At 54.2% G+C, this 25,255-nt stretch overlaps 2 protein-coding genes across 2 annotated transcripts; both read left to right on the forward strand.

The window, feature by feature from the left end:
• Positions 1-556: 556 nt before the first annotated feature.
• Positions 557-952, forward strand: DL89DRAFT_261028 (uncharacterized protein; the record flags this gene model as incomplete). The annotated part of the gene is made up of 1 exon (XM_040885834.1): positions 557-952. One exon carries the CDS (start codon positions 557-559, stop codon positions 950-952), a length of 396 nt encoding a protein of 131 aa, XP_040739647.1.
• A 222-nt stretch (positions 953-1,174) lies between these two features.
• DL89DRAFT_227676 (uncharacterized protein) lies at positions 1,175-1,921 on the forward strand (the record flags this gene model as incomplete). The annotated part of the gene is made up of 1 exon (XM_040884863.1): positions 1,175-1,921. One exon carries the CDS (start codon positions 1,175-1,177, stop codon positions 1,919-1,921), a length of 747 nt encoding a protein of 248 aa, XP_040739648.1.
• Between the last annotated feature and the right edge of the window lie 23,334 nt (positions 1,922-25,255).

The following is a 25,255-nucleotide window of genomic DNA, read 5'->3' on the forward strand; positions in this document are numbered from 1 at the left end:
ACTATATAATGGCTCATCCTACGACCCTCACAGGCGCTGACTGTTATCGAGTCGAGTGGTCGGCACCCGATTGGCGAGATGTTGTTCATCAAAGCAGGGCTGACCGAGGCAGCATCTGTAGTTTCAAGCCAGTACTCGCTCCAACTTGTGAAGGCATTCCAGTCGCAGCAGATGGGGCTCGGTGGATCAGATGCGGCACAAACAAATGCAGCGCTACTGCACCCATTGGATACACAACAGTCGAGGCATCGCCAGACAACTACAACAACGCACCGTTCGCCTTCATGTTCGGCTGCTTCTGCATGTTGCTTTGCTCATTGGCAGTCATGATTATGTGGAAGCTCACAACATTCCCATTCTTCACCAAGGTCAGATTCAGAGATCTGGCCATTATGTGGCCAGCTCTCATCGTCTGCATGTCACTCATCCTGTCGTTCTATTTGTCGCTGGCATTCCTTGTGTACCGTGGTCCGGACTACAGTGAAAATGCCCTAAAGTACACTGCAGCCTCGTTCTTCAAGATATGGTTCATTGCGGCAGCAGTCCAACTCGGCAAATGCCACTGTGGCTGTTCAACTGGTTCCTGAACATTCCGCCTCTCTTTATCGCCTGTCCATCCGTCCCTACTGTTATCTGCACTGTTGTCGCATGTGCGACCGCCCCTGAACTTGCGCCCAGATTTTACAAGATCTTCTACGCGATGCCGTCCTACAACGGCTACCGAATCTTTCAGTACGTAGTCACTGGTGCTTATCCGCACAACGGTAAGCACACCGGAATTCTTATTGCAGAGATTGTGGCGATGATACTGCTCATGACTGCCGGTGTCTGGTTCCGCCAGCTCTTTGTCCTGCGTGGCATCGCCGACTCGCATGGTTTGGTTCCGCGGGGAGACCTATTTCCACTCGGAGATTCCGTATTACAAGGACGTTGCTGTGCAGCAGTATGGTGATTCGGAGAGCACACTTCAGACACATAGCACAGAGACAAGGTCAATCGAGATCAGCGATGTGCAGAGCAACAGTGTCAGCCTGCGGGAGGGAAACCTTGCCTGTTGAATACATTTTAGTGTACACAAATATAACGAGAAAGGTGGTATTTAAATAGGCGGTTTGTATGTGCAGCTCGACCCAAGCTGCATGAATCACGCAATTTGACTGCGGAAAATACAGGCATGAGGGTGCCTATAAAATGCTCCTCAGACCTTTTGCATCCTGCCTTTATATTCCCCGCCTTCAGCTTCCACGGCCGTCGCCTTCAGGCGATCGTCAAGATGTCGAACATCATACTGACTCCAGACAAGCCAGAGTATGAGGGTGGCAGCTGGCATGTCGAGGCCATGGCCAACGAGCGCATCATTGCCACGGGAATCTACTACTACGACGTTGATAATATCACAGAGAGCAGGCTCAATTTCCGCCAGTCGGTTGACAGCTACTTGGACTGCGAGGAAGGTGATGCGCGTGGTATAAGGCTTGCGTATGGAGTCGAGTTAGATGAAAATAATAGTGCCACGCTTTCCCAAGAGCCTAGCGGTGTCGAGGCACTCAATGGCCGCTGCATCTGTTTCCCAAACACCTACCTGCACCAGGTCTCTGGCTTCAAGCTCAAGGATCCGTCAAAGCCCGGCCACCGCAAGATCCTTGCCTTCTTCCTCATCGATCCGTCCATGAGAATTCCATCGACTAAGGTTGTTCCCCCGCGGCAGCAGGGCTGGTGGGCTGAAAAGGTGTTCGAGCTCCCGCTGTTTGGTGACCTGCCTCTTACTATCAAGGATTGTTTGGTCGAGCATATCGAGTGGCCCATGTCACTTCAAAAGGCCAAGGAAGAGCGTCTGAAGCTGATGGAGGAGCGCACAGCAAAAAACGAGGATGTATCTTCGTCGCATTTTGAGCAAGAGTTCAACCTGTGCGAGTATTAATGTGTCTCTGCAGCTCGAAATCGTGATGCCCACGAGTCCTCCAATATTACCAGTGTATCAAATCGATTTAAATGTGCGGTATGCTATTACATCAACATGTATAAATGCGCTCGTTGCTGTAATCGCAGATCAAATGGAGTTGCGGCGGGCCAACTTGAGCGCCTTTGGCGTTGCTCCCTCAGAATGGCTCGTGGACAGCGAGTTTCCGGCACCTTGCTGCACCGCGGTCTTCCTGCCAAAGCCCCAGCAGCCCTTCGCGCTGCCACTCCGATATCCACAGCTTTGCGTACTGGTACCCTCTCCGGTGGAGTTCATCAAACCGTCCCAAAGTCTAATACGCCAACATCCCTGGGCGGCACACGCAAGTACACGCATCCGGAATTTGCCTTGGCGCTTTCCAGCTCCTTGTCAGACGACGAGTATGTCAAGCGCGTCTGCACCTCGGACAGAGTTGGGATCCAGTACTTGCGGAATGGGTTCAGGTGGTTCAGCAGAACACCGAGTCCTGACACCGACTCACCGTACCTGACAGGGCTCGAGTCGTTCTCACCGGCAATATCAATAGCGAAGATCATGTCGGCACCGAGCTCGCTCTGCATGGCGCGCACAGGCAGGTTATCAAGGTACCCGCCGTCGACTAGCAGATCGCCGTTGGCGTCACACAGGGGAGGCAGGAACCCGCTAAGGGACATGCTGGCACGCACAACCCGCCATAAAAGCCCAGCAATATGCACCTCCGGCCGCGATCTAGTGATGTTGGCGGTGATGCAGTAGAAGGGCAGCCACAGATCCTCGATCTCGGCATCACGGAACACCTTCCAGATGGCACGGTTTGAACTCGCGGCCCGACGTGTACGCCAGAATCGGGTAGGTAACGTCCAGGAGGAAGCGCCAGGTCGAGCTCATGCGGCGTGCAAATGCCTTTGCCGGCCCATGAATCGACACAGTGTCGGGGCTCTGTGCATACAGACCCGAGACAAACGCGCCAATGCTAGTGCCACCAACCATGTCCACCGGAATCCCGGATTCCTCGAATGCCTGCAGAAACACCCAGCAGAGCCATTCCTCGCGCACCGCCACCGCTCATGACCACGCCGACTGATTTCCCGCACAGGTAGCGCGCCAGACGTGCAAAATCTGAGCGCGGGCCATGCAGTGTCTTGCGTGCATATGGGTCGCTGTGCTTCAGGGCGTTGTAATAGTGCTCGATGCGCGACTTGAGGATGCGGATATGCCGACGTGTCACTCTAGGCAGAACCTTGCGCGACGACTGCACCAGCGAGTTGACGAGCAGTGACCGGGCGCTGCCAAGGATAACCGCTGCCATACTGACCACCCCCCATATCGCCCCTCCATGTCCAGCACACCCAGCGGCATCTGCACATGGTGGTGGGCATGTACCCAGGGCCGGAGTCGGAGCCACTCGCGTGTGCTGCCAGTGGGGCAGCTGCGCGTCTCGTGCAGAAGCACCAGCTCCTTGCGCGCTGTGGTCTTCAGTGACAGCAAAAGGCGCTCATAATCGCCTACACTGCTGTCACCGTCGCCAACACCTACCAGCAGAATGAAGTCAGCATGGCGCACACAGTGCCGGGTCCACGGCGAGCTGATGCCGCCATCAGCCACATGCAAAAGGAGCCGGCAGCGCTGCTCAAGCTCGGCGATCCAGCTCATGGTCTTCAGCCTGGCCATGCGCCCAAACGCATGGCGGCCCAGCACACGGCTCACAGCAGTATGGTCTAGCAGTGCAACGCTGCCGGCCACACTGCGCAGCGCGTGCTCAAGCTGCTGTGCAAAGACATGCACAGGCACGTCGTTGCTGACAGGGATAATGCCAATGCTCTTCAGGTTCTTGTTGTGGCTGCGCATGCCACCTCGCCGCCATGCGATCCCATAGCGTCGGCCAGTCGGGAACGCTGCTGCTCCATCAGCTGGTGGCTCTGCAGCGACTGCGCTGTACGCACAGCTAGGGCACGGCTCAGGTGGAAGGTCAGGCTGGGGGCAGTGCGCATCAGCGCCTTGAACAGCGCAGTCGGAATACGCACTAGCTCCGTATCGCGGATTGCATGCAGGTTCGAAGAGCATGGCTCATTGAGTAGCAGCCCGGGTTCACCAATCGACTGGCCCTGGCCGTACTCTGCCAGGATACTGATGCTGCCGTTGTCTTTCTCAACAAAGGCCCGCAGACGGCCAGTTATCACCAGGTAGACTGCATCGCTCATCTCACCGCGCCTATAAACCATCTCACCAGCACGCACGTGCGCCCATTCCAGAGCGTAGTCGATGTTGAGCACTACCGGCGGCAGCTGCGACGTGATGCGACGTGCAAGCGTCATCAATATGATCGGATAGCGCTCACAAATTCGATCCAGGGCCCATCGCGACACCATGCCAACGATAACTCTGCCGCGCGTACGTGCAGTGCAGAACGATGCCATATCCGTAAGTGCTGGAAGATACCCGACCAGATCGCCGGCACCCAGCCTGTACGTTTTGGTTGCATTTTCCCTGCGGCAGCTTTGAAGGCTGGCGCCGCAGTCGCCGGCCACCATCTATGATACCATCATACTCGTCGTCGATGCTATCTCCCAGGCCAGATCCGAGGAACGCGTAGCTGGAAACCTGCTTTGGGCGATTGAACGGTGAGTTCGGCGCACTGTTCAGCGATGATCTGCTTGACGCCCCGCTGCTCTGTGCCTTGGAGTGCTCCCTGCGCTCCATATCCCGGTTGCCCTTGCGTGCAAGTTTCGTCATGCGTGCAGTAAGGTCGCTGATCTGCTGCTTCTGCGAGGCATCGGCTGAGCCAGCTGAATACGCACCTTTGCCACGCGCAAACCCTGCGGCAGACTTGCGCGGCGTCACCTCGACTGTTCCGTCCAGGACAATGAACAGACCAGCGGGCCGCTCGCCTTGCTCAACCAGAGCAAAGTTGTCGGGCACGCAGTACAGCTCGAGCTCGTTGGCCAGCGACGGAATCTCTGATAGCGGCAGTGGCGGCGTGCCAGAGGCTGCACGCTGCTGGGATGCAGGCAGGTTGATTGACTGCAGAAGAGGGAGGAAATGTTCGGTCCGCGGCAGTTTGCGGTGGGTGCTGCTGCGACGGCTTGTCGGTGTGCTCGAGTGGGCCACCGGTGACATTGTCCCAGTGGGTGTCAATGCCTGCCTTTCAGTGCTGGCTTGCGGATACCGGCCATCGGCCGTGTCGGGATTCAGGCCGATGCTCAGACACAGCATATGCAGCGCATCTTTGCGCAGCTGCTCAATGCTCTCACCGCTTGGCACGCCGCCCAGGGGAATAGAGTCGCTGGCCTGCCCGGCGGTGGCGGGGACTGTGGTCCTGGGTGCTGTTCTTGCGCGTAATCTTAGCTGCCTCTGGCAGTTCCAGGCTAGCCTCGGGCTCATTCTCCATAGGCGGCTTCTGCGTGACCTGCTTGGCCAGTGCACTAAGCATAGCATGGCTGATCTTCCACGACGCCTGCAGCCCGGCGGTAGCTCCGAAGCGATGAGAGTAGCTGGGCAGGTCGTTGCCTGTGCCAGCACGTGAGGCATTGAGTAAAGGGCTCTGCGCAGTAGCCCTGCTAGTCTGCTCGGCTGAACTGCTGCCATAAATGCCCTTGATAGCCTGCAGTGCCTTGCCAGCGTCTATCGAGTATTTCGCCAGCTCGCCAATGTTGCGCTCGACGGCTACCAGCTCGTGCGGCACATCCAAGTAGTCGTACAGGGTGGCAAACGTCACCCGCTGCAGCCTGGTCAGGATAACCTGCAGAATGTGTGCGGCAGCCTTTGGGTACAGACGCGTCACTCGTTGGAAGGCGTTGGCAGGAATCATGGCCAGGGTAGTGTCGGTGGTGGCTCTTGCAATCACGTTCGGCCGTGTTGTGTCCTGTAGGTGGATGCTGCGCAGCACCCCGCTCGTATCTACAGCGGACACCTGGTCGCCACCACGACTGTCCACATGATTGCCAGCGGGCAAATCGTCGTGCACGTGCTGGCGTAGCGGAACGCCCTCGGTGAACAGCGACAGAATCGAAAATAGACTCGACAGCACATCGCCCGGCCCAATCTCGTTGAGCAGAATGGCCGACCCTGCCGGTTCGCCGTCTACTTCATCCGCATGCTGCTCATTCAGGTCGGATGCGTAATCGGCGCCCAAATCGTCGAATGAAGCTGACCACGAGGAGCTTTCGCCAGTGTTGATTTGGGAGCTGTCGACAGGGTCATTCTGCAACGTGTGCTCTGGAGATGTCTGCACAGCCTCCTGTCCATCGGCCTGGTCAACCAAGTAAATCTGCACCTGGCCGTCGATAACGACATAGAAATTCTGGTCGTCGCGGTCGCCGTCATTATCAAACATGCGCTCGCCTGCCAGCAGCCGACGCGTCTGCAGCTGCCGCGAGAACTCGTGGAACACTGGCTCCTCGATGTAGCCGAAAATGCTGATGCTCTTCATGAACATGTTTAGGAAGTCGGTAGGGAACCCGATACCCCTGCTACTGCGAGACTCCAGCGACGCCAAGTAGCTCGACATGCTGTCGCCATCGTCGCCGCGTGCAACCACGTCCGGGTGCAAATCAAAGCCGCTCTCGGTCGCCGATTTGTGATCTTCGTGGCCATGTAACTGCGTCTTAGGCGGCGCTGCATAGTAGTATCGGAAGTAATACAGACCGCTGAGGCCCAGGGCCAGCGCAAGAATGGTGCAGAATATCACCGAGCTGCTGGCGTGCACCAGGTATCTGGCTAGGTTGTAAAGCCCCGGCAGCAGTACGACAAAAACGCCGTAGCCGATCACCAAAACGACCGACGTCACCACAAAACCAATGCTCTGCAGGATCCGATACAGACTGCGCACCAGGAACCCTGCCTGTGTGGGCTGGCTGTCGATTGCCAGTGGGGGCTCCCAGTTCAAGAGCCGCTCGGCCGCTGCTGCGCTGGCTGCGCCGGTGCTGGTGCTGGTGCCGAGGACTGCTGCGGCTATGGCTATTACGAACAGCAGGAGACAATTACTTGCTTGCTGGGTAATTAGCATGTACTTTTTTAAAAGAATAGGGGCTAGGTGAGTATGCGGGGAAGAAGAGGAAAAGAGGCGCTGGGTGGCAAAAATGAGGGAGCGGTAGTGGCAGCATGGGGACGAGGCTTATATACTTTGCGCTACAAGCAGACTCTTCAAACTGCATTACCGATGTAACATCAACTCCACCCCAGTCAATAATCAGACATCTCCTGACATGTGAAAGCCGGCTGGGTGCTCTTACACAGCAAAGGCGCTGGGCGGCAGCGCCAGCTTGCACAGTCTGGCGACCAGGCCCTGCAGCTGCGCCAGCGTCTGCAGCCCGTCGACAATGCGCATATGCGTAATCCCGATCTCCCTGATAAACTTGAGCTTCTTGTCCTCATCCAGCCTGTCGTCAACCTTGACGACACGGAACACAGCAGTGACGATGTCAACGGCCGAGTACCCCTGGTTCCACAGCGAGCTGATGCACGCCACAGCCTTGTCAACGTCGCCCTGATCGCAGCTCTCCAGCATCGCGCGGATCACCACCGGGTGCGGCTGGTCGCACACGCGGAACACGTTCTCCTGCGACACAAAGCCAAACCCACTAGCCGTCGACTGCAGGTTGTTGACCGCCTGCCGCATGTCGCCGTCGGCAGAGAACGCCACGGCCTCCAGGCCATCGGGGCTGTACTCAACCGACTCGGCACGGCACACCTCCACCAGCCGCCGCAGCACCTGCTCGTTCGTCAGCTTGCCATACCGCAGAATTGCGCACCGGCTCTGGATCGGCTCGATGATCTTGCCCGACAGGTTGCAGGCCAGGGCGAACCGCGTCGTGTTCGAGTACAGCTCCATCGTCCGCCGCAGCGCCTGCTGCGCGCCAGGCGTCATGTTGTCTGCCTCGTCCAGGATGATGATCTTGTGGCGCCCCGCTGGAAGCGTCACCTTTTTCTGCGCAAACATCTTGATGCGGTTACGCACCACGTCGATGCCGCGGTCGTCTGACGCATTAAGCTCCATCACTGCCTCCTTGAACGACGGCCCCAGCAGCGCATGCGCCAGGCACAGGATGCTTGTGGTCTTGCCGATTCCCGGCGCCCCCGTCAGAATCAGATTGGGCATGTTGCCGCTCTGCGCGATCACCCTGAGCCGCTCCACCGTCTCTGAATTGCCAACCACGTCCTTGAGCTCCACCGGCCGGTACTTTTCCACCCAGGGCAGCGTGTCATTTGCGTTGTTGCTGAGCTGTGTCGCCATTGTGTCAAAAGCAATGAATGTGAAAGGTTCGAAGAGCAGAAGAAGCAGTGTTTAATTAGTGAACAGCAAATTCCAGCAAAAAGTCGACTGCGCAGGCACACGTCGGTTTCGCGTTGGTGATCTGAGGTCTTGATCTACAAATCGCGGCACGCCTTGATGGCCTTGGCGCAGGCGCTGATTGCCTTGGCAATGCGCTCCACGTCCTTGTAGTGTGTGGTGGTGCTCAGCTGCTGTGACAGACTGACCACCTTGTCCTCGAGTGCCTTTACAGCGACGCTAATCGAGTCAGCATCGATCGGAGCGACATCCCTCGGCTCAGAGCGCCTCTGCACTGCCGTCGAGTCAGCCTTGGCAGGCGCCTTCTTCTCAGTAATTACTGCGGCGGCAGCAGGGGCAGCAGCTACTGGTGCCCTGGATGGTGCCACTGGCTTACTTGGTCCAGCATCAGGAATCGAGCCGTACTTCTTCTTGTACGCTGCCTCATCCATGTACCGCCTCTCACAGATAACGCAGTACTGCACCTCCTCACGATCCTTGACCAGCGGCACAGCACGGCACGACTCGTTCGGGCACATCTTGTCCATCATAGCCCACCCCTCAAGCATCTTCTTGCCAATCCGCTCGCTGGCCAAGTCGCTCTGTGCACGGCGCTCCTTGAGCATCCTCTCCTTTTCGGTATCAATTGGCTCCTCCACCTCTTCGCTCTCGCCAACCGACCCCTCGGCAGTTTCCGATATTTTATCCTGCACCTCCTCTTCCGTCAGCTCATCGGGGAATAGCTCGTGCGCATCGTGCCACACACATTTGGATTCGCCGGTTTCAGGATTGCGCATCAGCGGGGCGTGGCAGCCGTCCTTCGGGCACTGCTCCGCCAGCATGGGCCACCGCCTCAGCATCAGCTTGGACATGCGCCCAGTTACAATATCGAGTTTTGACATAACGATGATGGCGGAAAAGGGAGTGTATGTCGAAGCACCGGCTGCTCGGAGATATCCTGCCACGTAGTCCCAACATTGGCAAGTGGCAAACTATGGTGACATTTATATACTTCAAAATTATATATTGGTGACAGGCGGTTTCCGCTGGCGGTTCTCGATGATCCTACTATACAGCCAGTCAATGGCCGCCTTCACTCCATGGCCCTCCTTGCCCGAAGCATCCATGACCCTCACATCCCGTGCATCCATGCAGTCGGCCAGCGTATTAACAACTTCTTTAACATGCACCAGCGACCCAGCGTCCTGCGTATCCTGCTTGTTTGCTAGCACCAGCACGGGAATACCCTCCAGTTCCCGGTCCTTCATTAACCGCAGCAGCGTCTGCTTGGCCTCTCCCAGGCGTTCCTCATCTACTGAATCGATAACAAACAGTAATGCGTGGCCGTCACCGTAGTACGACTCCCAGATCCCCTGCAGCTCCCGTGCACCGCCCAGGTCCATGAACTTCAACAGCGTCCGTTTTATATGCACTTTGCCGATGTTCACGCCCACTGTCGGCTTGATTTTGTCCGCGTCCATGAGTGGTAGACCGATGTACATGTGCTTGATACGCTCCAGCAGCGTTGTTTTGCCCGACCCATCGAGACCAAGCATTAGTATTGTGTATTCATCCTGCCGCGTCAGATACTTGTATGCCCCGGAAACAAGCGTGTACATTGCTCTCGTGGAATGCAAAAAAAGAGGAAGAAAAATGTCTAAATGCACTCGATGGAAAGGAAAAGTGAAACCAGCGAAAACCTCCACCAAGCAGCCATCGCTCAAGTCACCCCCATATCTGGCACATCATTGGGCGCCTGGCAGATCCACGTGATATCCACATCAAACAACTCTAACTGGACTTTTAGTTAGGTTACCAAACAACAGTAGCATGAATATAGGAAAAGTGCGAAGTGCTGCTGACCCCAGGGCATCAATGCACTCCAATACCACCATACGTAGGACCAGGTACACATGACGGGTTCCTATTCTCACTTCAGTTCATTCTAATTCTCAACAGCACTATTCAGATCTACCACTACTTTTCCTTCTTTTTTTTTGGTTGTACCACACTCTTCCGTGACTTTGAGCCGGTTTGAGCAGCCATTCATGATAAGGCAGTTGATGGCCAGCATCAATATGGGCATTTTGTTTGTCTCAAAGGTGCCATGGTACTCAGCTCATATCATTGCGCTTGCATTCTCCCTCTATCAAATTGACGTCAATAACCCGCATCTGTCGATCGCCATGCCCACTACCAGCAACACAAAGCAGAACTTTTTGGTTAGCTAGATATCAGCCGACTCTGCTGGATATACATACACATTTCTTGTAACTACCCATCCAAATTGCATACAACTCTGCTTGGAAATTTGGTGAACCCTATGGCCGAATCTAGCAGTATCGACAAATGAATCGACTGAGATACTTAAAAAATGTTTGTCTTAGACCATACGCTACTCATAAAAACGTGATAATACAGATACTAATACCAGAACAACACTTCCATTCTAAAATAATGATGCTGGACTCTGAAATATCTAGTTTCGTTAGACAGCTTGGAAGATCTTTTGATAGCAGTACTGGTGGCCATGGCATATTTATCAGAGCCACACCCGATCCAAAGACCAGGTAAGTCGATGGGTAGGAAGGTGCTGTGATGCCCTGGAGACCATGTGCTGCAGAGGCATATCCGCCGTTAGCTGAAGGCACAAAAATATGTGTTTGGAAACGCTATAGTGCATGCAGCAGGCGATGCTACTGACGACCATTTGTGTTGTCATCTACCGGATCCGATCTTTTGGAACGCCGTGAAGATATAGCTATACTTTTCAAGGTGTCGCTGCTACAAGGAACTTGAATGCTGACAGCGCCCTTAGAAGTTCTTTCGAAGAATTAGTGTCTGCCGCTGTTGCCGTTGGTCTCAATTGTCTTAGCGACATCCATTTGACATCAGTCGGTAGCCTGAGCGTATTGTAGGATTCTCCCGTCACCCAAGCTAGATCTAGGTACCTAGTATCATTTTTACAGCTACATCCAGATACACCAACAGACGCTAGCATTTTTCAGTTTCTGTGCTGGTCCCTACAGAGGCAGTTGCGGCAAGATAACCTCAATTTATTAAACATCGAACCAGTACTAAGATGTACCAGACTACGAACCATTTGAGAAGGAGCTTTGATAGGCATGTATCATGCCCCTGGCTCGAGCTTTTCATGAAAAAGAATTATTTTGGTAGCCTAACTAACACCACTCCATTCGATTCCTGTTGTTTCATCTCCCGGCGGCATGGTCTGAATAGCTTGAGGTGAATGGCTATTCACCTCAGCTGTTCCACTCGCTCCTGGCCTCGGCGCCAGCTTGTCTGAACATAGAGAAGCCATGCTATGTATTTTAATGTTTGACTTAAAGTGCAGGAGAAGAAGTTAAGGGGAGCTGAGTGTGAGAATAGTAAAAGATGAAGCTAGAGCGCAAAACTCAACCAAAAGAGATGCCTGTGCCCTATATCTTTCTGGGGCGGTGTGTTAATGCTACAAATGATTCACTTTCACTGTTTTGATTCCATTCCTGCGCCTCATAAAATAGTAATTGCCAAATGGAAAGTGAAACCCTTGCGATACTAATAGCACTGGCAAGTAGCGCCTCTATTTTGCTCATGTAGCACAGCTTCCCAACTAGCGGAAGAGAATGCCAAATAGAGAGTTTGCTAATGAACCAGTGGGTGCATTTATGAATTGAACTATCTGTTGACATTCGAGGTCTGGAGTCCCCCTGCGCCACCATGGACAAGGCCGAAACGCATACGTACAAAAGCCCAGACAGACGACCAGCCTTCCTTCTTCCTCTTAGTCGCTTTTTGAGAAAGTATTTTTCCATATATTTGATAATCACTCATCCCCTAGGTTATCACTATCCGTTCATCGGAATACGAATACGTTTGCAAATTCTAACGTAGTTGGATAGTGAGAAAAGTTATCTGCTATAACTTTTAAATGCTGCGAGCAGCCATAGGCATCCTCTCCACGAGTATCCGCCCAGATCGAGTGTTCGGATATATTAATGCACAAGGTGCATACAATCTTCCGAGCAAGGTACTGCCATTTTCTGTTGAAGTTTCCCTTATACTGCATTTTGGAGTGCATCACAGTACAGACGAACGCCTACCCCAACTGCTTGGTGGGCAGAGTATTGTCTCGTTTAAAATCAGCTGCATAGAGCCGCAATTTTTAGTGTTTATTGTTCTGTTCGAACTGGTCAACCAGACATTTATTCGAGCTCGTGAGCGTCGGGTGCCAATCTCTGGTCAGAAAATCTGCCTATGCTCTACATGTGGCTTAGTTGATTCAGTTATCCACTATCCAAAACAAATGAACCGCATAACAACGGTTACTGGAGGCTGTAATCTCGCAATTTCCACATGTGGGTATGGGGCGTTTTCTGATTGTTGCATATAGTTGAGATACTGATGCTAATAGATATGAAATGACAAGAAAGCTACGGTGTTATTGCTCAGGATATGGCTGAATACTGATCTGTCGCCCTCCTTGGTAATGCCAATTGAGCATACTCTCAACACTTTCGACATAATAGCTTATGACTACTGCAACGTTGATAGCAGGGCAGCGGCAGACCAGGTCACAGAAGCCATATATATCGAATTCTTGCTGTGCCTGTACCTTGAAGCACTTGAGCGTATCGCTGATAGGCGAGTCATCTTCTTTATCAACGACTATGGCAAGACCTTCAGCTGTGCCCCGTTGGTCAGGATATATCGACAAGCCAACGTCATTGAGATACATTGATTCGCATTCAATCGCGAGCTCTTCAAGAACTGGGAGCTGTGCCACCATGTTGGCGATTCCATCCTTGTCAGCATGTGTCACAAACAGCTGGAGCTTGGCCAGGTTATGCCACGCAATATTGACTGGCAACATGTAGGGCACATGTCCTATGAGATAGGCTTCCGTCATGCTGGATGGCTGATCGAACAGGGATTGAATGATTACAGATGCGTACCAGGCCCGAGCTGTCTCACCGGTAGGATGCTGAACTGTCAGACGCTGTATGCTGTTCAGAATTCGCCAGTCAATATCAACAAACCCCCACTGATCATCCATGATTCTTAGCTCACTGAGCGCGCTGTCAAGGAAATGTGTAAAAATATCACCGTATACAAATGTCGAATTGTAGACGCGTAGGACGCTGAGTACCGGGAAACGGATGTCAAACGAAACTCCAGGAAATGGCACTTGGTTTGTAATCGCCACGACAAATTCAAGAGTGAGCTCGTCCAGCGTATCGAACAACAGCTCACGGCCGCTCAATTCAAACATGTCCCAAGGAACTATGTCGTCAATCTGCCAGATATGTAGAACCCTCAGGCGACGGACTGGTATCGCTGGCAGTTTCTTGTGGCAGCGAACATATTCGAGGTTGATAGAAAGCGACGTGAGGTTCCCACAAAACTGGCTCAAGTCCAGAGAGACGGGAATGTGCAGCTGAACATGCTCCAGCTGACTAAAATACGCTGAAAACGTCAGATCATATAGCGGATTCGTGTCAGTAGGTGCTGTTATGTAGCCTGGTGATGGTCCCCACACAGATTTAGTAAAATATCCGACGTCACTGACCCGCGGGAATAGTATGTAGATCCACCTTTTGGTATCCTTAGGATCCCTATTGCCAACGAACTTATCACCACTGCCCAACTCGAGTAACCCAACTCCAAGGAATAAAATGCGATTTACATTCGGTAGCGACCTGCCGATATGACGCGCAAGCCGCCTCAGTTCTACGCTGAGCTCCAATGGTTTCCAGTAGACTGATTCGGCTATCAGTCTGAACTCCCTGATCAAGTGGAGCTTGCCATGGGAAATAATAAACTCGATGTTGGTAACCCAGCGGCGTTCATGGCTTCGTGGACAACCGTCATCCACACAGGCACACTCAACAAAGCACTCCATCAGCAGGACTGAGAAGGCAAAATCCGGGAGATCCTTTACGCGGTGTGGATAAGTTTTGGCGAAGCGTTCAATATTCTTATAGTCCGTAATTGTCGATATAGGGCCGATAGACTCTGTACTGACTTTAGTGGCATCCATTGGGAGAATCCTAGGCAGATGCGAGTCCAAAATAGAAAGGTACATGATGAATACAAATGATAGATAAATAGATAGATTGTGGAAGATTCGCTTGAGGAGTAGTGGTAGATGCTCAAAAGTATAAAGTGGTTAGGAGTAGAAAAGGTAATGAGGAACAGTGACAGGGTGGGCGGTGCTCATCCATGGTGCTTATACCCCCTTTTTGAAGTAGTCACAGTGTTGTTTTTGACAACCCTTTTGTAATGACACGGTTCCTCGCTGTGAGGGAGCTGCAAGTGTCCAGAAAAGCGTATCCGATTATGTGGTCACCTGGCGATTTTTCAATATAGACATTAAAGCCAGGGCCATCCAGCAAGCCAATGACATTCTAGCCGACTGCTGGAACATGAGCAGGGAGGGCACAAGAGAACAGGTGACCAGGTAAGCTATGTCTTGGAGAAAAGCAAAAACCCACTTGGCAGGATTGAGTCTTGTTTTTCTGGCATTCTCCTTGCTGCAAGCGAGTGCACTGGGTAGGAGGTATACATGAACGCTTGTCTCTCTGTCTTGATGGCACGGAATGTGTGTCCCCATTCCCTGATTTCAACTGTGAGCTATTTGCAGCGTCTTTTGTACGTGCTTTTTGTAGTAAAAAAGCAGCCAGGTGCATCCATGATGCGGATATCATGCACAGAGCGGAGGACAAAGACAACCAGATATACTCTTCGGCACTGTATTTTGGTCCAAGAAAGAGAGGAAGCAGACAGTCAGCAGCACCTTTTATTGCCAGGGAGAGAGTTGTAGCTTTTCAGACACAAGAGCTTGGTTCTATTAATGATGTGCACTGGTTGGACTACATATAATTTGAGTCTTCATATATGGGACATTTAGCTGAACTCAACACAAACAAACACTGTTCGTTAGAGCTGAGGTATCAGCTCAAGTGTTATAGCTTTATATACTTAGAAAAGGAGATGACCGAGCTATACAATGGAATCTGCAGTTCTTTCCCTCCGTCAGCTATCGTTCCAGTCGGCTTTGCAACCATCACTTTATTGGATGCAATACATATAGGTATCTAGCGACCCATGCCTTAAGCCATTTCCGAAAGTGATAGAGGTGAGGTGGATAGAGGATTTGTGCTAGTTAGCTGTCCAGTAGAAGATGCAGGTATGCAAACTGAGCGAGACAGGCGAGTATTTACCAAGCAGCAGAAATTTAGGATGGGTGAAATAGCGGTATGCCTTTGTTGGCAGCTGTCCTGCAGTGGATGTGGGACAGTTGCTAATTCTGCCAAGATCCAGGATCAATTCCGATACATGTCTTAGTGGTGTTGCGTAGCTGGTGATGACCGCCATTATGATACCATAGAAATTATCGGGTCGACCGACAATGAGAGCAGCTCTCACGCTGAACCAATGGAGATATCCAGTGGAGATCTGTGACCACTGCAATAATAGCTTTCCACCCCGGTTTCACCGATGAGGTCAGACACTGCATAGCAGCAGCAGCAGCAGCAGCAGACACTGTTGCAGCACTTAACAATGCATATGCATCAGCACCCCCAGTCTGTGCACACGACCCAGTCCAAAGGATCACACAATCTGTGTGGGATGTGTGGGGCCGGGTCGCAGATCTAACATCAAAGCCATTTAAGGCGCATGGTGATAGAAAATTCCACGGAATGGCGACAACAGATGGTGTAACGATATGCATTTTGTTGGAAGACAAGATACCCAAAGCTGATGGTGCCGTAGATGCTGATGCTGCGGGAGGCGATGCTACGGCTGACTGTCGCTATATCCACCAGATCCCACAGCCAGAGCTGCAGAATCTGAAAGGCTGCTGTGTATTCATCGATCCAGGTCGGGGCGATTTGCTATACATGATGCACGAAAATAGCAGCAATGGGAAAGGGGGTGAAAAAATGCTCTACCGCTACACACGGCAGCAGCACAATAAGGAACTCAAGCTGCGCCACTATGACAGGATTCGTTGGGATACAAAGGATCAAGTCCCAGAAGATGCTGTCCGCAGAGCAGAGGCTGAGCTTTCCAAGCACTGCTGCCAGACCCTTAGCCCGGTAAAAATTCCGTGCCTATGTTGCTGCCCGTGCATCTGTGCGGTGTGTCCTAGCACCGTTTTATGCCAGCACTGACAGCGCGAAGGTTACCAGAGCAGCAGCCCACCAAGTCAAACAAGCAGCACCAGAGGCGCTGGAAGGTCCATCCAGGTGTCAGTACCAGTCCCAAGGTGTACCCGCTTCACCGCAAGCTGCGCCTTGATTCATTCATGAACCAGGCCCGTGCAGACCACAGGCTTGCCGCAAAACCCCGGAGCAAGTTCGGTCCAGACCCAATGCTGGTCATGGGCAATTGGAGTGCGCCGATGGCCCGACACCATGCGTCGATTCGTGGCAAGGGATGGCGCGACAAGTTCAAGCACCATGGCTTTGAAGTCTATCTGATCGACGAATTCCGGACATCGTCGATGTGCCCGTTCTGCTGCGAAAAGTCCCTGCAGACGTTCTGGCATGTTCCCAACCCGCGGCCTACTAGAGATCGAAGAACCCAACTGTGAAGTGCCATGGCCTTCTCCGCTGTACAAGCGAGTCATGTAAGCGGGCCATGGCACAATACAGGCGAGCCTATTCGTCTCGGTTCTTGAACCGCGATCCCGCAGCAGTTCTAAACTTCAGACTCATTTTCCAGTCACTCTGTGATTCAGGCAGTATTCCTGAACGGTTCTGTCGTTCTACGGCCATTGCTGCCGATGCTTCTGGCACCACCCCTGCAACAAAGAGGCCGCGCAAGAGGCGTGCAGCAGCAGGCTATCAAGATGGGAAATGTCCATGATCGCTATTGCACTAACAGCCATCCGACACGTTCAAATGACCGGTTCACCGTGATGCTCTTATCGACGTGTCAACCCATGCTGACTACCAGCCGAGCTCGCATCGCAAGCAGAGTATTTCTAGTATGGAACGATATCTTCTCAAAAAGTGACTGGGGGGAAGAAGGAAGGCTGGTCGTCTGTCTGGGCCTTTGTACGTATGCGTTTCGGCCTTGTCTATGGTGGAGCAGGGGGACTCCAGACCTCGAATGTCAGCAGGAGTGACTCGAGAGGTGACTAAATTCCGCTATCTCTACAGATCCTCATCAGAGCCTTCGTCTCGTGCTGAGGCGCTAGTAGGCTGCATGTTAGGAGCCTGGTCGTCGGTTATCTGCCACTCGGAATCGCCGGAGTTTGCTGCCGTCGGTTCGGCGCCGGAACAGCTCGGCGAGTCTTCTGACGCGTCTTGCAATCAAAGACTATACCAAATCAATATATTTCCTAAAATCCAAGCAGCGACATGCATGCATATCCAACCGAAATAATGATAAAGTAGGCCAGAACACTGGATGGAATACCAGCCTTGAAGAAGTCCATAGTGGTCAGATACGGGTTGCCCAGGGTATCCTCCAGCATAATGGCGTTCATGTTCGGGAACCCAGACACCGGCAGCCCCATAGCGCCCGAGGCCATCAGCGCAGCACCCATGACCAGCAGACGGCTGTGGGGCTCGGGCAGCCTGGCGCCGACCTCGGCAACAATCGGAAGGATGATCAGGGCGCCGACCGTGTGCGAGATGAACGTGCAGCACACGAGGATCAGCCCGCAGAATACGCACAGCACGGTGAAGACCGGGAAGCCATCGACCAGCTGCTCGATGTGGCTGGCCAGCTCGTGCAGCAGGCCGCTCGAATCAACAGCACGGCCCAGCGCAATTCCGCCCATGGCCAGGATCACAACGGTCCACAGGAAGTTGTTAAAGTCCTCCTTGCTCAGCACCTTGGGGAAGGCAAACAGGAGCACCAGCGGCAGAATTGCAATGATGCCCATATCGCCAAAGATACCCGAGAGACTCGATTGCATGCACCACAGTACGATGGTGCCGATCGAGACGATGCACACGTAGATCTGGCGCTTGTTCAGCTTCTCGGGCGTGAACCGCGTCTGGCGGATCGACGGCGTGGTGTGGTGCGGACGGTAGACGGCCAGCAGCAGCACCCAAATGGCCAGATTGCACAGAATACAGACAGGAATCGATACGGTAAACCATTGGAGCCACGACGGCGACGGCTTCATGGTGTTGAGCGCGATGATATTCTGCGGTGATGCAATGGGTGAGGCCATGCCGCCCACATTCGATGCCAGCGCAATGCCAATGATCAGACACGGAGCAAAGGTGCTGCCGTTGGGCAGCGTGCGCAGAATGGGCTTGATCAGGGAGAAGCACAGGACGGGCGCAGCGACATTGCTGATCCACATGCTGGCAAACGTGGCAACAAACATGTTGGCCAGCAGCACCAGCTTTGGGCTAGTGCCAGCCTTGGACAGGATCCACGACGCAATGATGCGCGCAATATCGTGCTTGCTCAGCGCGGCCGCCAGCGAGAACCCACCAAGCAGCAGCATGATGACCGACGAGAACATGGCCGAGAACACCGCCTTGGATGCCTCACCTGCGTCCAGGTGGTGGTGCGACTTGGCTGGCGACCGCATGACGCCGAGCATCACGGTTAGGAACGGCACCAGCAGCGCAGTAACGTGCAGCGGCAGGGCCTCGGTGGCCCACAGCAGCGACACGTATATCAGCATGGCCCAGCACCGCTGCTGCTCCCGACCGTCAAACATCGGGATGGCCCACACAATGGCAAACACCGCCGTGCAGAAGGCAATGCGCAGGAGCTGCTTATTGGTGTTGGTCATGCCGCGTGGCTTCAGCGGCGTCGAAGTGATGTCACCCGTGTGGTCGAGCTCGGGTGACTGAACACCGACGGCATTGACCATGCGCTCGTTGGCAATCATGTCGCGCCACACCGTGTTGCGCTCCCACACGACCTCCTCGCGCAGGCACTTCTTCAGCTCCTTCAGCGCCTGGTCAATCGACGAAAAGTCCGAGGCCACGCCAAACACAAACGCCAGCTGCTCCATGTGGTCGCGCAGTGCAGCCTGCGCTTGGGTCGTGAACGGGTATGCCTTGCGCACCGTGTCCTCCAGGTACGTGGAGCGCAGATCCGAATGGGTGATCTTGTCGTACTTTTTCGTGATCTTGCTGAACCCAGTGTAGTTGAGCTGCGCGTACGAGCGCAGGTCGTGCAGCAGAATAAATAGGTTGCGCGACTGGTTACGGATCTCGCGCCGAACGCCGTCGACGCCGCTCAGGCTGACCGTGCGCCGGTGCCCGACGCTGGCCCGCTGCTGCTCTGCTGCAGTCACCAGATTGCTGCCTTCGCCATTGGCAAAGCTAGGCGTCCGCGTGTCGTCGTCGTGTTCGACCGGAATGTAGGCGTTGGTCACGTTCTCAGGAATCGTCGAATCCAGGTCGATCGCCTCCTGCGCATCGGACAGCGACGATGCCGCCGCATTGGCCTGTGCGCCCAACGACGATCCGCCTTCGCTGTCGATCAGCTGCGGCTGCGTCGTGTGTCTGCCTCGCAGCAGCAATGCTCCAGTCGCTGACTCTGGATCCTCCATATCCACAGCTGACAGCTTGCGGAAGAAGCTGCCTGTCCGCTGGCGCTCGAATGGCACCGACAGCCTCAGCTGCTCTAGCTCCGATTCGACCTCGCTGGCCTTGCCCAGTAGCTCGCCCTCCTTGCGCCGATAAAAGCTCTCGATCTTGCTCAGCTCGCTGTCAAGCAGTGGCACAAAGGCTGCATATGCTTGGTTCTGGGGACCTAGCAGCGTCCGGCTCTCGTCGGTGCGCGGCGACTGTGTCTGTCCGCGCTTGGCGATGATGTCGCGCTCGATGATGTACAGATTCTTCTTCAAGCCCGAATAACTACAGGGCAGTCAGTTAGCGGTAGCCTATCGTGGATACCAGCGGTATGGTGGGGAGAGTACTGCTACAGCCTTCCCCCCACGGGTGGAGAACGAATGCCTGCGTCCTCTACTGGTGCTGGCATTGAACAAGATACTTACTCTATGTAGTACTGCGCCAGTCGGGCACAGCATTGAATTGCAATGCGCTCGAAAACTTCATTTACAAGCACTGGAAGTGGGAACAGAAAATAGCGGAGCTGAGAAACCTGTTGAGTCTAGAATGGCTCGTTCGAAGAAAGAAAGGAAAAAAAGCTGGCAGGGCCCCACCGCCTTTACCGCATCTGTTCACTCAGTCTATAGGCTGGCGGTCTCCTGATAATCGCGGTATAAAAAGGATATACGTTTTTCCAACAGGGCCTGTGTGGGCCATTGAAAGCAGCGCATGTGCACGATGGTAGGGGACGGGGGCGCTGGTTGCTACGAGATACCAGTCACAAGAACCACGTATGCGCACATGTTCTTTCGCTGGTCATGAGAACGGTTTTTGAACAAAAATAGAGGCATTCACGCCCAAGTGCTGGCAGCTCCCATTTCCCTAGACCCGTGTCGCCGAGTCAGAAATGGCGAGCATTTCGCTTGGGGCTTATCCTGCACCACCACCCAATTCCACGTTTTAATACCCAAAAACCCAGTTCCAGTAGCACCAGCAGCACCAACGAGAAATGGATACAGCAAAGTGCATCGAGAGCGAATATGGCCTTGCATGTGGAGGTGCATCTGCGATTAAGATCTTGCAGGATCCGACTGGCCAGCTGAAGCTCGGTGTCGGAGCCACCGTGTGGGATGCTGCCTTTGTCCTCTCCAAATACATTGAAAAGCAGGTCAAGCTGGGCAGCCTGGATCTCTCCGGCAAGACGGTTCTGGAGCTCGGCTCAGGTACCGGTGTGGTCGGTCTGTCGGTGGCCCTGATCGAACCCACGGCTAAGGTGATCCTGTCCGACAAACAGGAATTGCTTCCGCTGCTGCAGCACAATGTGGATCTGAACAACGCTGCAGCAAATACATCTGTCCAGTGCATCGACTGGACTGCTCCCGCCGGTATTGCTACGCATCCCGACTATATTCTGGTGTCCGACGGCATCTGGGTGACCGATATCCACGAGCCACTGGCAAACACGCTGGGGAAGCTGGCTGGCCCACAGACCAAGGTTCTTATGACGTACGAGTCCCGCAGGTTCGAGGACGAGGCCAAGTTCATGGCGCTGTGGGGAAATCGCTTCCGCTTCCATGATATTAAACCCGCCGATCAGGACGAGATGTGGCAGAGCGAGGATATATTCTTGTTTGAAGGAGCGCTGAAGAATTAAATTCTAGAACTCCACGCCCTCTTTGCTATTTTTACAGCCAGAGTCTCTGGAGGACGCTGGAGGGTGAGGTCATCTGTGTTGATGTGCGGGGTAGAAGGGAAAGGGAGCTGCGTGGGTTAAATATCTCGAAATGCCAGCTCATGTTTTAGCCCACACTAGCAATTCCACCTCCCTTCGCCTCCATTCCCCTTCCAGAAATACTATATTGCATAGGCTGCTTTTCCACAATATGACTGTCCCGAAGGAAATTGTGCTTCGAGGTACCGGCGTCGGCACCGGCTGCAAGGCCGTCTCTGACGTTGATCTCGAGAACGGCGCATCTGAGGCCAAACGGCTACAAGCTGATCTCCGACTTTACCAGCCCGGGCTACATTGGCCACGGCGTCGGCCACCGCGACCCCAAGACAGGCAAGCCGCTACCAGCATCCGTGCACATCCCGACTGACGGCGAGCTGCACCCCGAGCGCTACATCTCCACGGCCACCGAGTACGAGGACCCTGCCATGGCACTGCAGCGGCGGCGCAGCGAGTTCCTAAAGAAATACAACGTCAAGAGGGCCAGTCTGGTGCGTGCCACGTACTTTGAATGGACTGCCAGCGCACAAAAGCTGGTGGGGAAGAAGTTTGCCGCCGAGGAGTGCTTGGAGAGGGCGGCGTTTGAGCGAGAGGTGCACGCGATTGAGAATCCCGATGTCCCGCAGTTTCACGATTAGTCAGGTCTATTTTTACCGGTGTTCATGTAACCTCCACCTGACGTGTTTTCATTTTCGCCTTCAAGAACAACTGGTGTTTAGGAGACGTAGGCCAATGCAAAGTGACAACGCAGCACAATAACCTCTTCTCACCCGATACGTGTTCTATTTCTGTGCAACACATGACGCTCCCGAGCAGGCAGCAAGTTTTTTTAGCCAACTCAGGTGTATAAAGCGGTTTGCCATCCCGCATTGCTTCGCTGAGCCATTCTCCTCAACTCCTCCCCAAACTCCAGACATCCATCCGCTCCCTTCTCTATTAATATCCCACTCCTACTTTCAATATTGAGCTTCATGCCTGCCTCGAAAGCCGTCGCTATGAATTCCGCAGACACCCATCGCAGCAATGACATTCTGTGTCTCGGTAAGGAGGGCTGAAAAGCACCACACGCACTCTTTCCTAGAAGCCCTCGTGTTCTCAGCAGCACCCTCGTATATCCATCTTGTCGTGTAGCTCCGAACGCTGCGTACCAGCTCACTGTGCTGTTCGACAAGATCACTCTGGGCGATGTGAACCGGGCGTCGATGCAGACCAACTCGCTCGGCGGCAAGGGTAAGTCATAAAACCCCTGGCTCTCCAGCGAGGAATTGGGCCATTCGCACTGATAACAAACCTCACCCGTGTACTCTGCGTAGGCCAGAACTTTGCGGTGGCGACAAAGCAGTACTACAAGAACGCGAATCGCGTCACCTTGCTACAGATCCTGGGCGGGCCCACAGGCACGCAGATCGAGGCCATGGAAGACGAGCAGGGCTTCGACTACATCACAGGTAAGGTTCTCCCAATGCCAGTGCGAAACCGGTCTGCAAGCACAATGCGGGGTGGCATAGCATTGCCCTCCATTGTCCAGCATCCGGCTATCTCGCACCATCTAGCGGCTCTACAACCAGAAGCCATGCATCATGTGCCAGCCACCCGGGGAAGCTCCTGCTAGCATTTTCGCCATCGATTGATTTTATTCTGATAATCACGTAGTCAGGACGTCGCTGCCGACCCGCACCTGCACAACGTGCCTGGACATGTCCACAGGCGATATGACAGAAATGGTCGGCGTGTCGGGGCTGATTGACGAGCACGCCGAGGAGGAGTACGAGCAGGTGGCCACGCAGATTCTGCAGTCGGAGAACCCGCCCAGGGCTCTGGCGCTATGCGGCACATTTCCGCCGGGCCTCCAATCAACCACAGTGTCTCGCATCATCCAGGCGCGCACAGAAAAGACGCTGGTGTTTGTCGATGCCGTCAAAGACATACATCCGGTGCTCGAGTCCAAATGCATCGATATCCTCAAGGTGAACTCTGGCGAGGTGCTGAACATCCTGTCGGCGCTCGAGCCCGCATACCAGGACAAGACGCCCAAGGATGTCGATCTGGCAAAGGTCGCAATGGAGCTCGGCCAGCGGTATTCTATCGGCGCAGTCGCCGTCACTGACGGGCCGTTCACCGCGTACCTGGCCAATGTGCAGGACAACAAGGCGCATGCGTTCAGCATCCCGGATCTGCTCCAAGACAGGGAGTACTTTTTGGGCTCGGATCAAGCGCCGCAGGGCCACCTGGTGCTGAACCCGCTGGGCGCCGGCGACACGTGCAGCGCGGTGATGATGAACCACATGCTGGACGACAAGGTCATGGTCGAGGCGTTTGCAGCGGGACTGGCGGCTGCATCAGCGTCGTGCCTGGTGCCCATGCCCAACTGTGTCTTTGACCGCAAGGTCATGGAGCGCATCCGCGGCAAGATGACCGTCAGGGAGATCATGTAGACTCTGCATTTATGCTTGAAATAAACAGAAAGGCTAGCGTGCTGGCGAGTCGCTGCTACTCGACCTTTGGTTTCTCGTGGCGAAACGACTTGACCATGTAGTCGACATACCAGCGCCAGGGCGGGAACGCAACCCAGCCGATGGCAGCCACAACCGTGTCGATGACATAGTTGTTGGTGGGCATCGCACCACGCGTGTTGCAGCGGAACAGCAGCGAGATCGGGTCGGTGGTGATCGCGCACTCGCCGCGCCTCAGCCCCTTGAACATACCTCTGGCGCACTGCTCGGGCGTCAGGCCATCGTCGGCGCCCTCAATGTCCTTTGTGATCTTGGGCTTGGTCAGGTTCTCGGTCTCGTACCCAGGCGTGAAGATGGTGCCCGGGAAGTAGCAGTGCACGTTGATCTTGTGCATCTGCAGCTCGACGCGCAGCGCCTCCGCCAGCCCGCGCACAGCAAACTTGGACCCGCAGTATCCAGCGTACCCAATAAGCCCAAACATGCCCAGCGTCGAGCTCACCATGACTATGTGCCCACCAGCAATCTTCTCCTTGACCATGCGACGCGCAATCGCATGGGCGTTGAACAGAGTGCCAAAGTAGTTCACCTTCATCGTCTGCTCCAGCACGTCGGCGCTCTGCTCGACAAAGAACCCGGGGTTCGACACACCTGCCGACAGAAACGCATACTCGATCTCTTTGCCCTGCTTCTTCACCGCCTCCCCCACCGCGCGCTCCACGTCATCCTTGCTGGCTACGTCGGCGCACACATAGGCAAACTTCTGGTCCTTGTCGCCAGCGTGCTTTTTGATTTCCTCCAGCGCCTCCTTCAGCACCGCCTCGCGGCGTGCGACAATCGTGACATGCGCCCCCTGCCGCGCAAGATCCTCGGCGATGGACTTGCCCAGGCCCTGGCTGCCGCCCGTCACGTAGCAGTGCTTGCCCTTGACGTTGAATTTTGCCGCATTGACGCGCAGGTACAGCTCAGAGATAATGCCCGACACCAGGATCCCGCCCAGAATGCTGCCAATAGTGATAAGCGCTACTTTCCAATCGTCCATCATTCACAAGCTCGAAATATTTTAGAAAAGGAGCGGATAGTGAAAACAAAAGAAGCGCAGGCAGGCCAGGGACAGATTCCCTGCTGGCCGTTTTTCAACCGCATGACGCGAATCCCTGCGATCAAAGAATCTCCTGAGCCGTCGGCTTGGACGGGTTGTGCATATTGAGACATAGGCATGCTGCAAGTGCTAGTGTTTACAGTTTCAGAAAAGCGTGCCGTCAGATATGATGTTGATGGGCGGCTCCTTGGTCTCCGGGCGCAGCTCGGCAGCCTTCTCGCGGCCCG

Source organism: Linderina pennispora (genome assembly GCF_002104995.1).
Source record: "Linderina pennispora strain ATCC 12442 chromosome Unknown DL89scaffold_29, whole genome shotgun sequence".
NCBI classification, from domain to species: domain Eukaryota; kingdom Fungi; phylum Kickxellomycota; class Kickxellomycetes; order Kickxellales; family Kickxellaceae; genus Linderina; species Linderina pennispora.